This window comes from Chrysoperla carnea, chromosome 1 (genome assembly GCF_905475395.1).
Source record: "Chrysoperla carnea chromosome 1, inChrCarn1.1, whole genome shotgun sequence".
Taxonomy (NCBI): Eukaryota; Metazoa; Arthropoda; class Insecta; order Neuroptera; family Chrysopidae; genus Chrysoperla; species Chrysoperla carnea.
The window spans coordinates 26,358,630-26,374,136 of NC_058337.1; the positions used below are offsets into that span (position 1 = coordinate 26,358,630).

The window sequence follows — 15,507 nt, forward strand, 5'->3', positions numbered from 1 at the left end:
CTTTTTTTTGGTTCGGGGGTTAAAAAATTAAGTAGTAATCTTGCCCATAGAAATAAACTACACTTGATTGAGTACAATATATTAGATAAACACAAGCTTATTTTAATAGTTCGTGTGAGAACTGTTAGTAGCGCTATGAACGCCATGATTTCCATTAGGATCATTATTTGAATAAATAAAAGGGTTACAATGATCGATAAAAATAGTATTTAATTCAAAAATTGAAAATGCTGATACTAAAAATATGTACAGAGTTTAACTGTGTTCATAAATATAAATTAATAAAAAAATATCGTTATTTATTATTATAATGAATTCCAGTCATGCTAAAAAGAAAGCCACAACAAAACCTGGTACAAACCATACAATATTAGAATAACAATTACTTAACTCCATCAGAAGTTTAAGTCTATTTGCATCATATTACAATCAAACAAATTATTAACTTTACTCTTGTATGTTTTTATGAAGAAAAAAATGCAGGCATTGAAATTATATATTCTTAGTTAAAGACATTCAAATTATTGTTGGTTAAATGTTATTCGATGTCTAACACAACCAGAGATAAAAAATCTAAATATATATTTTTTTAGAAGTAAGTTTATAGAATAGCAAATATTTGGTATAACAAGTGAAAACAAACAATTGACTGAGTTAATTGTTGAAATACCATGTATAGGCAGTGTTGATAACTCTGTCACATTTCACATACATACATATCTGACATATTTAACTGATATTCTCATATAATGCGCAAGTGTTGATGCGCACTCGTTTGTTTTTTTGACGTCACGTAAATAACAAAAGATACTCACTTTGATATTAATACATACTATAAAATTTGTACCTAATTAACGCCCTCGTGGATAAACAGTGATGTTAACAAAAAAATGTTTCAAACAAAAGTTGTTTATTTTTTTGTAAGGAACATTTTTTACATTTAAACTTTTATTCTATCTCTAACGGTTTACAAGATGGGTACTACGGACCCATGACCCAATTGACCCATGTTGCTCATTTACGAACTTGACCTCACTTTTTACGTCCTAAACACGCTGTAAAAATTTCAGCTTGATATCTCTTTTCGTTTTTGAGTAATCGTGACCACAGACGGACGGACGGACGGCCGGACGGACGGACGGCCGGACGGACGGACGGACAGCCGGAAATGGATTAATTAGGTGATTTTATGAACACCTATACCAATTTTTTTTTTGTAGCTTCAATATTTTTAGGCGTTACAAACTTGGGACTAAACTTATAATACTATGTATATTTCATATATACATGGTATAATATATTTCATATATACATGGTATAAAAACTTGAAACTTCTGGTAGATGGAGAGGTTACGGTAACGGGGTTTACGAGTACGCAGCCTACTTTACCTAGTCATAGACGGGTATAGGCCTCTAGCGGGGGGCATACGTAGCCCAAAAATTTTTTGAAGTGCTTATTTATGCTTAAAATTGATATTTCATTAGGTATTTTTGGCTGCTGAAATGTACATGTTGTCAAGTATTCCGAAAATCGTTCCATTTTTTACCGGAAATTTACCTTTTTGGCATAAAAACGGCAAACTAAATATTTATCGTTCAAACTGTGCTTTAGGAGTTATTTTGGGTCGATGATTCCGAAGTCAAATCAAGGTTTAGTAGTTTCTAGGGACTATGTTCAGCGACCAAAAATACCCCTAGTGTACAGTTTGGATGATAAATACTTAGTTTACCTTAGTTTTTTTTGTCAAAAAAGTGAAATTCTTGGCAAAAATGTGCACGATTTTCAGAAGAGGCAACATAATTCATCGGATTCGTAATTATCGTGCAAAAATATCTAATAGATAACAATTTTAAGCCAAAATAAGTATTGCAAAAAATTTTGGGCTGCATATGTCCTCCGCTGGACCTTTTGCCCCTTAATGACTAGTTTAAGTTGGCTGAATGTTGCTTGAGGTCCTATAAACACGTTACAGTAATTTTTATTAAAATCAATTTTACCAATAGATTAATATTACCAATAGATTTTTACCAATTTCAAACTTTTATGTATTCTTCACTGCGCTTCCACCATTGAACTTTTCTGTAATCGAATGACTGATTATTCTTTTACGATTATTAAATTAGCCGATTCATCAAGAGACTAAGGTGTATGATCGATCAATAAGCAAACAATCATGAGTTTGATTGCATTCCGTGATGTATGTATATTAAAGTCAGAAATACTGTTTACACATCGAATAACCTTAAGAAACATTCATTACTTTTTACTTTAGTAATTTTTTTTTTAATATTTAGTCACGTTTTATTTCCAAATAAAAATACGCGTTGTTAGTTTTGTTTTATAAATATGATACAATCGGTTAATTTAATTTTTTTTTTTTTTTTTTTGCTAAATTTCAGGGATATCATTGTTTTTTGTAAATAATAGAATATTATATACTTCACTGATAGATAAAATGTCATTCATTATTATTAATTTTCCGATAGAAGAAGTTATTCATTTTACACCGAAAATCAAAATCAAAAATTGTATATGTGTAATATTGTATACGTATATCTACGAGTGTGTATACTTGTTTGACCCATGCAGGGGCGTAGCTACCGCCGTATTAATGATACGGGGCCTCCGGGCTACAGAGGCCCCTAACGTGTGTAAGCAAATGTTAGTAAAATGTTTTCCACAATGTAAAATTAAAACTGATTAAAATTACCTATGGACTTTTGATAGAATAGGAAACGCTATCAGGCTTAACGCTATTGTTTATAGAGGCAGAAATTTTAGAAAAACTGAAATCGTCTTCAGCTATAGATGATTTAATTAATAAATTTGCCGAAAAAAAGCCCAATAACTGAATTATATGTACTGCATAATTGAATTTAAATTTAACTGACGGCGTAGCAACCAGGTAGCAAGATGGGCAAAATTTAACGGGCCAACAGACGGTAGGGGCCTCCAATTCGAGAGGTCCGTGAGCACAGGAGAATCCTAACATTTATTACAAAATCATTTAGTAAAAATTATTTAAAACAAAAAATGTTCAAAATTTCAATGCATTTGTTGGAAAATTTATCACCCAGTCAGTCTATCAAGTCAGTATTAAAGAGAAACTTCATTTTGATGAATTTTGCGAGAATGTACGCCTCCTGAAAGTTTGTTTGAAGAGAATATATCGAGAATAGACACAATCATAAAACCACTTTGTTTCCAATTTCAGTGTCTTGCAAACTGCTTTGCAAAATTTAAATACCGATTTATTGGAACAGGATTTAGTATTTGAAACGCATCGATAATATTTACGATTATTTATTAAACTAACCAATTATTTATTAAATTATGGGATAGTTATTAATTATGGTCGTACACCAAAACATCATATCCAACGTCGTTTCGCTTATTGTATGAATTTATTGTTGATATACCAAAATAATTCATTTTAAATATTGACGTTTGATTTGATTAGTAATGCACAATTGCGTCACACCTTTAATGTTACGTGTAAACTGGGCCTTTTGTATTTGCTATAGTTCTATTTTTTTTTTTAAATAAATCAATTAACAGCTATTTCATAAGTAATTTATTACATCCCGTTTTGTGAATTTTTTTGTGATAATTTAATTTGCACTGATTGAAATAGAAAAAAATTCGCTCGTAGCTATGCATAAAATTCATATGTTTGTCAATCATCAAGATCCAATGAGTATTAGATATTAGGGCTACTTTTACCAGTCCCTTCTTGATATCGTTGAGACCAAAACCAAACTGTCAAAAAAATATGAGACTGTCAAAAAAATATGAGTCAAAGTTTTCTTATTTGTGTTAGTCTTTTTCCTCGAGACTATACGAGACGTAATCGAGCCATATGACATTAATTTTTACTAGGGCGACACCGATTTCTATAAATCTAATACTCGCAAAGATTTTATTTTTTTCTATAAACTTTATACCCTGTCTAAAAAAGAAAGGTTTTCCGACTATAAGTATATTGAAAAATTATATTCTGTTATAACTTAGATTACCCTATAGTTTACAAATTTTATAGTCAGCATTGTAGACCAGTAAAATTATAATTCAATGAACACTAACAGCAAATTAAAACCTGTGCGCAATATGGGCGCCAGATCCATACTGCTTGGCGATATCCACAGTACTTCTGGTAGATGCCCCTATATTCAAAACTATAATAGTACTTATTATTACATAGATACCAGATGTATCTGTCTTTCTACCATAACAGCATTCTAGTAAACGCCATAAATTGTTTACAAAAAGCATTTTTAGTTCAAACCATTGTTAATATCAAAGCCATATACTAATAGAATAATTTTTCACGATTTATTGAGCTTTTGCAACACTTAAGCTATTGTGGGATTGATGTGATTTTTTGGTAGGTTTTATACACTCAAACGGCGTCTTTGTGCAGATTAAAGTATTTATATCAAGTGTCGTCAATCTCATTATTTCTATCTGGAACTATAATATAGGTATTTAAGTCAATTAAAATTTGTTTAATGGCTTCAAATATAATTATAAATTGGCAATATCATTATATATAATGTTTTATTAACATATTTGTCAACTTTTACTCACCGGTATTGTCCAAGATAGAAATTTTTGTTATAAACATATAATTTCAACAACAAAATTTACTATAATTATACAGACAAAAAATTAAATAGATACTATTATTAATTAAGAAAATAAAAAAGCTATTGCAAAAGAATTTTATGTACTATATAAACTTAAATACATGTCATGATTTCTCAATATCCGACATAAAACAATTAAAAACAAGCATATAATAATAACTCACTTTGGTAAGAACATATTTAACAAATTATCTCCTACAAGTACATGTAAATAACATGGTCACCATTTCATTTACCATCATAAGAAACGTAACGTAGAGAGGAATTCAGGTACGAAGCCGTCAATCTATTTCGATGGGTGTAAAATAATACAAATTGGTACCCTCATAGACTTTATGTTATCACAGAGGATAATATAATAAAATTGCTCCGGATATAAAAGTAGTATATTTCGAAAGCAAATAGATCTAATAGGGCATCCGTGCATTTGGCTCACTTCAGCTATTCTGCGCCAGCCAATATAAGTAGCTAATTTTAAACAGTCATTCGGCGATTAAAATCATCCTCTCAGATGCGCCTAAAAAGTTTGGCTAGTTCAATAATTTTTTGTAGAGATAGAAGATAGCCGTTTGTATTGCCTCACTCTTGTTTTAGGACTATTAATCACTGCTTCTTATTTCGTAGTTCGTGGTATCCAATTAGCCTTCTAATATTTAGGCTGCATAATGCGTTTAGACTTTTAGACTAGGTTTTGTACTAACTATAACTTTACTGGAGTCTATCTATTTATTCTTAGCTAGTTACTTATTTAGCTAGTTTACTTAGGGTAGCGGGTTCGATTCCCGCCGTCGCAACACAATTAATTTAATTAATAGTTGTGATGGGCTGGTATAGTGCATGGTATATGCATGAAGGAAGTGCACTCAGCCTCTGAAATTGAGGAGCTGATAAATGAAATTATCAGGGAAAAGGTGGTAAAACACATATATGGTATCACAATGGGCTCTATAGCCTAAGTGTGTCTTTCGTGGACAGCCAATATAACCTAACCTAACCTAACTTACATTCTGCCACTGCCGAGGTTTGAGCTCGTAATCTCCAAATTATAAACTTTGCGCCTTAGTTGCATATAACGCCGGTTTGACTGATCAATGACCTAAAAATGTAGGTGGTCTTCTTTTTTATGGCACCTTAAATTTTAAATGCAAGGAATGATATTTCACTTTGAGTGCTGCTTAATATTTTAGTTTCTAGACCACTGATAAAATTACAACTCAAAAACTTTATTCAGTAAACTAGATTCTAAGAGAATAGCTCTAAAAAGTTAAAAGAGAGTTGAAGTTTGAAAGTAAGAAGTGAGGCGCCCCTGGTTATATGCTTACTTACCATAGATAATATTATGTAAATACACACCATGTTCACTGCTCAGTTCCGTCCAAAGAATGCGTTATTATTATTATTTGTATTATTATTATATATATTTATCAATTGACGGTGGGTATTAATATGTTTTGCAAATAAACATAACAATAATAGCCTTGGCATCTTTTATATTTAAGGCCACTTTAATTCTTAACACTAAAATGCATTGCGAATTTTCATAATAACAATATTTAAAAAATCAATTGTTTTATTTTTTCAACAATTTTTTTTTTTTTGTCATAATTATTTTATTGTTGATGGATAATTAAGTTACGCATAGATAATTGGCATAGCTTTCGTTTTAATTATTGCAAGTAGGAACTCTTCTTCTAATTAAAATTGGGGCATTCAATTCGTTTGCTCAAGAGAAATCAGTGTTACAACAGGCCCCGAAGATTATTCCACCGGTATTTGGTTTTTTTCGGAATTCAACAGTTGCTTTCGATTATCTTGTAACCATCGTATGTTAACCATCGTATGAATTAACTTTGTTTTGTACGCAGCCTATAAAATTTTAACACTTCGCCGCAACTGGCTGTTAATCTAGTACACTGACTTCGGTGTCCTAACGACTTACTTCATTTTTCAAAGACGACGACTATAATGGCAAATTTGACCATAGTAATATAGTATCTTTTGACCAAGCACACTTTATAACTGAAAATATTTATTGAAGAAAGTCAAAATTAGTGATGTCACAAGGAATGAACATTTCAATACGAGATAAGATAACATTCGCAAGGATCAAGGTTTTTTAGTGCCAGTCCAAAAATCCTGAATCTTTCGAATATAATCTTATCTGATTGAGATCGAACAATATCGAGATAGAGCTTATTAACCTCTTCGCTTTGAAACTTTTTAGCTTTCAGCTTTTATTGAAGATCATTGGTTTCTGGATTTACATTTCTGCCTATTGTACTCTTCCACATCATTCAGAAAACCTTGTCTTGAAATTTCAGAGTACAGATTTCCTACTGTTAGGATTTAACACCCCAAATAATCAATCGTTTCTTCTTTCTACTTACAACAAATTTCGGTCTTTGCACCAAACATGTCGATCATGTCATATATCGATCCTTATTTCTCCTTATCGAAGTCTTCACAAGGTTGTTTCCTGGTTCCATGCATGTCTGTCTGACTCCTTGTTTTCTTTTATACCACAATGTCCAGCATAGGCTTCCCGTCGCATAGAAAAGCGCTTCTCAAAAACTATTTCTTACGAACGTCGAATTGTAGTCTAATTATAAGTGTAAACTAAGACATATCTTAGAGATCAGACACTATTACCTGAACGATATTGATTATTAAAAGTAAGACTCCAAAATTCTGAAATAATTAAGACTTAGTCGAAAGTTCAAAACATGGTTGAAGATCAAAAACAAGACACGATTGGCCAAGATCAAGACTAATATTATTTTTGACAGATCAAGACTTTACCAAGACCAAGACGGAGACTAATAATGCAAGACCAATACAAAGATACAATCGTCAAGATCAAGACCAATAAGCATAACCAAGTTGAAAGTCAGTTAGTCATGATAATTTTTCTTAAGACATCACTGAATTTTAGAATGAGACTCCCTTCTAAAGTAGAAAAGTTTTGTATAAACCATTTGGATCCGCTACACTTCCCACTTCCATGCAATTAAACAGTAAACTATTGCTTTACATCCAAGATAACAGTTTAAGAATAATAAAGATTAAAAATCGTAATTTATACATAATAAAAAAACATCTTTCATAACATTTTATTAGACAATATTTTATTTACCATATTAGATATGAAATGAAAACTTAAATCACATAATTCAACTCGATTTAATTTGGTAGCATCTTTTACACGCATTTAAACTCAGTTAAATGTGTTGTGTCTGTCAGTCATTTTTAATAAGTAGAATAGATCAAATAATTAGAACAAAATATAAAAGGAATAATCTCTATTTATTAATTCATCAAACATGAATGTTTAGATTAATAATAATTAAAGAAATATTTAAATAAAAATTATGTTACGATTTTTGACAAACACCTACAAAAACATATTAAATTATTTAATCATTACATTTCATACTAATTTTAGAAAGTTTTTTTCTTTCTTTTTTTTTTTGATTATAATCAAGAACATAAAAAAATTGTTTATAATAACCATTTAAAAACAGTTTGATATAAAGAAGAGAGAATAAGGAAATAAAATAGTGTTTCAGAAGTGTATTACTATACAACTTAGTTCAGTCAATTAACATGACTTAATAGTCATAATAATAATAAGTAGTAGAATAATATAATCTATGCATAACCATAAATTTTATATAACAATTATAAATCACAAATTAATGTTTTATATTATTATAGTGTCATTGTATTCAGTTTATTTTGAATGTAATCAAAGTTAATTCAAATCTTCAAATACTCATGTTCAAGATTACCTATCGTCACCTTTATAGTTACCTGTAATACAATCAATATTTTCTTTTGTGAGAAAATTACGTTTTGAAGTCGACGACAATGAATCAATTTTTAGCTAAGGTTGACTTTGTCTTCCAAACTTAATTTCTCAAAGTAAATAAGAGAGGGGTTTATTTTTTTAAATTTATTTTTTACTTTTTTATGCATTTTTAGAAATCGGTTATATTTTTTGCAAAAATTTTGTTATTTTATCCTTTATTCAAAGTCACATAAAACCTAAAATTTGAAACTTTTCAAACAAACTTCTTTCATTAATTTTTCTTATCTCTTCATCCTCTTTATAGTCCGTGAACCAGTGATAGATTTGCATGACCAAGTTCCTCTCAAATGAAAATTAGTGGAATGTATGTATTAGGTAACAGTATAATAAAGCCTCGTAAACGTCAGCTGGGGTTCCGTGGGGCGATGAATGGCGGCAGTCCCACGCATGAAGAAACAAATATATTGATTCATATCCTCGCAACTAAAAACTTGTTAAAAGGTACTTAACCCAAGATCTAGATGGAAAAAACATCAGCTGACTATAACATGATGTACTATACGCCAGCTGATCGCCCGAACATGAAAAAAAATTTATACTTTCAATGATTTCTTCTCGACTAAAAATTTACCTGATGATACCTTTTATGTAACTTTGGATAAATTTGTTTGTCAGCTCGCTGTATCTAGGTGCAAACACCGTCAGCTGATGCTTTAGGCTACTGCGACTCATACCCACGGAACCGCAACTGAAGTTCACGATACTGATGCATTTCACTAATTATCGCTTGAGAGGAAATAATCGACCGAACTTTTATCTGGCTCATGTACTATTAAGCCACCTCCTTTCTTTGGGTTGGATAGTTGTTGTTGAACATAGAAGAATCATTTTTTATAATCATCGAAGTTATCGCGTATCATAAACACGTAAAAAATAAAGTCGAATTGATGACTTCCTTGTTGGTTAAAAATAAACAAATTAAATTAAAACGTGAATAATTTATTATAAAGAACGTATTCATATTATTTTTTGAACATTTAACATTCAATCAGTCATATCATTAGATTACCAAGTAATGCCGGGGAGATGATGTAGAAATTATTGACAGTCTAGTTAGTTTAAATAAAGATTCTAGTTTCACAGAAAAAAGATTTGATTTGACATAAGCTTAAATATGTAAAATTCGCTACTTTCAATGTGTCAGACTACCACTTTTGAAGTTGAGGCTGAAGATTCAATAATAATAACTATATTGTTGTGACTTTTTAAAGGGCATAATAGCTAACAAACTGCACGTTTCTAACTTCTGCGCTATCTACAACTTCGTGATAAAAACTTACACCAGTACAATTTTTTCATTTAGTAAACAACTCAAAAATGTTTTACCTTGTAGGTACATAAGCATAATATGTTGTACCGTATCGTGCAAATGAAAAAAAGTACATGCTATAAATACATTTTCAAAATTTTATTCAATATCTATGTATCGTGAATTATAAATGTAACAATATTTAAATGTGAGAAACAATCACATGACGTTTAACTTTTTTTTTTAGTAAAAAAAGACAATTTGAAAAAATTACTACATATATATTTCAATGAGTGAATATTTGTATTTGCTAAATACACCGATTAAGATTTCAACCCATTCATCTACGTATCACAAGTGAATAATATAAATTACATTACACGTTTCTTATGAGAAATGACTTTTGCTCAAACTTTGTGAAAATATAGATTCTAGTAATGAGTAAATCAAATCTTCCGAAAGGAAAGTACAGTTTCACAGCTTCAAGAATTATTATTTTTTGAAAACCCAGAAAAAAATGTTGTTTCCGAAAAATAATTTTCAATTCTTTAAATCGTGATTACAATATATTTGATTTCATGTATAACTCATTTGCCCATAACATCCAGCTCTGAGCTCTGCGTTATATTTGAGATAGGTAAGTCTTGAGCATACGCTTTCAAATACCTACAATAAGGAACGACTGCAATTACAGCATGAATGCTAAAGATAAAGATACTTATTTAAATTTCTATTTGAATAAGTTGAATCACCTATTAAAGTTATTGAATATATATTTGTTAAATCTGTTAAATTATGAATTTACCATATTTATCAATTATCGAATAATTTATATTATGTTATCAATCTAAATTTAATATCCTGAAATTCTTCACAAATTCACTTATTGATTGATTATCAATTCAACTGATTGATAACGATGAAATCGATTTGTGAAAAATAACTCTCTCATACACTCATCAAAGTTGTTATATGTGCATAATATTATTTAATTTTAAATATAACTATTTATATTAACAAGTGAAAACAAACAATTGACTGAATTAGTTGTTGAAATACCATGTATAGACAGTGTTGCTAATTTACGAACTCAACCTTACTTTTTACGTCCTAAGCATACTATAAATTTCAACTTGATATCTCTTTTCGTTTTTAAGTTATCGTGTTGGCAGACGGACAGGCAACTGAAAACGGACTAATTGGGAGATTTTAACACCTGTACCAAAATTTTGTTGGTAGCATTTTCAAGAGTTACAAACTTGGGACTAAACTTAATATACCTTGATATATTTCATATACATGGTATAAAAACCGTTGATATAAAAAGAGGTGGAGTTTGCGGGGTAATTGGCAGCCTCAATTGACACTTTTTAATTATTATCTGAACTTTTACAACGCTCTATCTTAATTTAGAGAAGTTGTAGAGATGAGCAAGGCCTTTAAAATGTCGAAAAATGCTGTTTTTCTCCTGGATCGAGTCACCTTTCAAAAAGACAAAAAAATCAATCCCTATTCATCCTTTAGTAGTTTAGTAGCTACGACGCGGAGCCTCAGACAGAAAAAAGGTACACACGTTTAACAACGCACTTTTTATTGGTAGAGGGTTTTTCAATTGTTTGTTTCTTATTTTCCAGTGTAGCATATTTAATATAAAATAAATACGCTGAAAACTGTAAATAAATGGTCATAGAGAATGTTCATATACCCATCCACACAACGTAGTACATCTTGCAAAAAGAGCGTTACCTATTTTGTCACTGCATTCCTTTTATAATAGAAAAAGGGATGTTATGATGCTCTACAACCGTAGTCAAAACAATCGGATATCCGAATTAAAAATCTGAAACCGTAATCGAACCTGATATAAAATTTCGGATAGTTTCGAATAGCAATGGTTAAAAAATAAAAACAAAAATATACTAAGAACTTACGTCACTTTTGCACCATAGATCATTTTATAAATTCATTATATCATATCTATGGTTAAATAAACCATAAACAAAGATATGCATGTTATAAATTTTAAATGTCAAGTTCTTTTCAAAAATAAAATGATTACTTAATTGAGATGGGTTATTTTGTAAATATCCTCAAGTACTTAATTCTTTCTGCGTGCAGTTTTCATCAAGGATTTTATGACAATACACTACTTTCCAATTATTAATAATACCAAAATTTGACCTTAGTTTGAAATGTTTCAATGCAGATTAAAGACATGAAAATAAAACAATTTCGAAACTTTTGTTGTTTTATTTTTTTTTTTTCAACAAGACACATTCATTGAAATCTATAACTAAATAATTTTTAAAAATTGTCTTTTTTTCTGAATAAGAACTAAACAATTATGTGAATGGTTCTCACATTTAAATTTTTTTCTGCATTTTATAAAACAATTAACTTTAAACAAATATAAATTTAATAATATATGTAATTAATTAAAATATGCCCCTCCCGCGTGTGTATGGATTAAAAAATAAATTGCACAAAATTCACTCGATCATTATTAAATAGTTTTTTTTCTCTCAGCTATTAGTTTTCAAACAAAAGTTAAAAGTTGCTAATATTTTATATTCATGATTTTGCCTAAAGCTGTTCAATTATCTAATATCGTTTCAAGAAACAAACAGAAAAAATGTTTAATAAAAAATTATATATTTACGGCGTACCTACCTAATCAATTTTTTAAAACATAGAAAGTAGTTTTATTATTATTGTTTATGTTCTTAAACTAATGATCTTATAGCTTTAATCAGGTTTTCATCGAAATGGCCATGAATATCAATAATTAGGTATAATATCAAAGAATTTATATTTAGCCTTTTGGTAGCAGGACTTTTGTCATATATTTTTATTTTTGTCTTAACTATTAAAAGGTAAGGCGTTTGAAGCCAGTTTCGTATAGTCAGGTGATCCGCGAATTTCCACAAATTTAATCTTTTAATGTTTACTCCCCCCCTTTACACCCCTCGTTTACAACATTCTTTTACTTCGCTACCATCATCGGTCCTAGGCCTTAAAAAGAGCTCTTACATGAGAGATTTACCCAAAGATATTAAAAAAATACCGACATGTTAATAATATGTCAATGCCTGGTATTTTGCTTAAAATCTTGTTTTAAAAATCGACCGTATTTACATTATTAGCTTGCCAAGAGCTTCACGAAAATTTCAATATTATTAAAATGAATCCTAAAAAATCAGCTGAATTTTTTTGATTTATCCCCATATCGTTTTTAAGAAAATTGTTATGCAAGTAGGAGAAATTTGCACGATTTCGACTGTTCTTACTCCGAACTCTCTCAATATAGTGATGGTTGTTTAGAAATTCGACAAATACTTCTCTTTTTGGTAGAATGCTCATCGAGTTGTTTGAAATATGTATTAAATAGTAATATAGTATTTTCCAATGAGTTAGAGGTTAGGTTAGGTTAGGTTATATTGGTTGTCCACGAAGGACACGCTTAGGTTATAGAGCCCATTGTGATACCATATATGTGTTTTACCACCTTTCCGCTGATAATTTCATTTATCAGCTCCTCAATTTCAGAGGCTGAGTGCATCTCCTTCATGCATATACCATGCACTGCACCAACCTATCACAACTATTAATTAAATTAATTTTGTTGGGATGGCGGGAATCGAACCCGCTACCCAAAGCATACGGCGGACGGAATTGGTTACGCCTTAACCTACTGAGCTGATAGGACGACAATGAGTTAGAGAGTTAGACGTAAAAATAGTAATATAAATGTAGTGAAAGTGTTAAAAAACTAGGTAAATTAGCTTAAGAACTTTTTTGGATTTAAATCGAAAATTTAGATTAAAATGCTTTTCCAAGTACGGGAACTTTTATTGCACTTAAAATTAAATATAAATTTTTTTCCAAAGTCACTTTTTATACAAGTGTTTATGTAAAAATTTAAAACGGTAAGGTTATTTTAATGGATCCCTACTGCTTTAAAATTTGTTATTTTTATTTTATACTTTTCAGTTTTTCAGAATTTTTAAATACCTAGTCAATGACACCCTACTTAGTATAGATGGTCGACTTTTATTGTTTCTTTTTCACAATATGGCGTCTGGTTGTGGCCATATTGAATTTTCATTACTGCCATGTCTTTAGTTACAAATCGATCGATGTAAAAATTTTCAAAATCGAACCACGCGTCTGGCCTCTAGAGTAACGCATAGGAACAAGCACACATGCACATTAACATTCCTTTGCATCACGCGAGCAGTTGGGTAGTAAATAGAAAATGATTTTTCCAATTTCTTGCACATTTTAAACATGAACGCCTCAAGCTTTTATGTAAAGTCATACATAATATTTGACGCAGAGGAAAATGTATTTTTCACTTTTTGGTGCAATAAATATTTACATTTATTTTTGTAATAGGATAACTTCAGCGAACAAACACATATGTATTTAATAAAAATTAAAAATGACAAAAATTTAAAAGAGATAATTATAGCTTTATAATTATAAAAATAACATATGTAATTGAATACTTACCATACATAATTATATTTAGGTAATTCAAGAAAGTTTTCAATTGTATTCACGAGACGACATTATAAATTTAATTCTTACAATAAAACACCACATTCATTTATTTATTTTATGAAATGAATGAAATATGATATGTATTTGTCTTTATTATTAAATTGCAACAGGAAAAGATAAATATCACATAATATTCAAATGAGCAGTTATGATTAATTTTTATTTGAAACTAATATAACGTTTTTATTTACAGGAAGGAAGTATTGGAAAAGAATTAGTAATAAAACCATTACCGAAACACTTACGGAAATTGAAACCCGATTTATCTGATGATGAAATGTTTTTAAATCAGGATGATTTAAATTCTGAAGTATCAATTGATACTGGTTTACCAATACGACGTCGTCCAAAACGTAATATTCAAAACAATTTAGTTGAACATGTGATTTATAAACGAAAATTAAATGAAGAAGATTATTTAAGTGATTATAGTAAGTTGAATTTATTTGAACTTTTTATTAATTTTAAGTAGATTAAAATGACATAAAGACTTTGTTCATACATAATAATGTATTTTAGTTGCGTCTTCGTAAATCATCTTGGCACTCCTTTCCTTGTTTTTCCTCTTTTGACCTTTCTCTGGGACCTCTAGACAGTTGCCTAATCCGTCTAATGGTTAAACCGTCATTTTATGTTGACATATTCCAGTCGATAACAGCACTTAAGTTATTAGTTGGGACACAGGTGAAGATTCAGTCAGCGTTAAGCTAGCTGTGTTTAAAATTATTTAGACAGTACATTGACTGACACTTTTTTTACAGTTAGCGGCATTAAATTTTAAAAAAATTTAGTACCACGCGAAAAAAATCACTCCACTTTCTTATTTGAATGCCTTTTAATTAATACAACATTTATCATACAAAATGTATTTAGCTTATGGTAATTTTACTAAGTTGCTTGCTAAATTTACTGTGGATTTAGGAAAAAATACACCGAAAAATTAAACTGAAAAAAATAGCGTCCCATTTTTGAACGCAAGGGCTAAAAACTTCAAAACTCAACCAACTCCTATAAAATTTTCGGTCTATTTTTTTCGGGTTTATTTTTTCCTATTACCATTTACTCTCCGATTACAGCTTACTTTGTATGATGAAATAATGTATCTGTTCTATCTATCAATTTTGGCTATTAACTCGATGCTCAAAAACTTACAACCGTCAATTTAATTTACAATTAATTA

The 15,507-nt window shown here is 29.8% G+C and overlaps 1 protein-coding gene across 1 annotated transcript in view; it reads left to right on the top strand.

Moving 5' to 3' along the window:
- The window catches only part of LOC123305637 (A disintegrin and metalloproteinase with thrombospondin motifs 16-like), a 38,026-nt gene that overhangs the window by 4,655 nt on the left and 17,864 nt on the right, over positions 1–15,507 (top strand). The window contains exon 2 of the mRNA XM_044887412.1: positions 14,521–14,758. Coding sequence (XP_044743347.1) covers positions 14,521–14,758 — 238 coding nt within the window. The remainder of the gene's footprint in view (positions 1–14,520; positions 14,759–15,507) is intronic.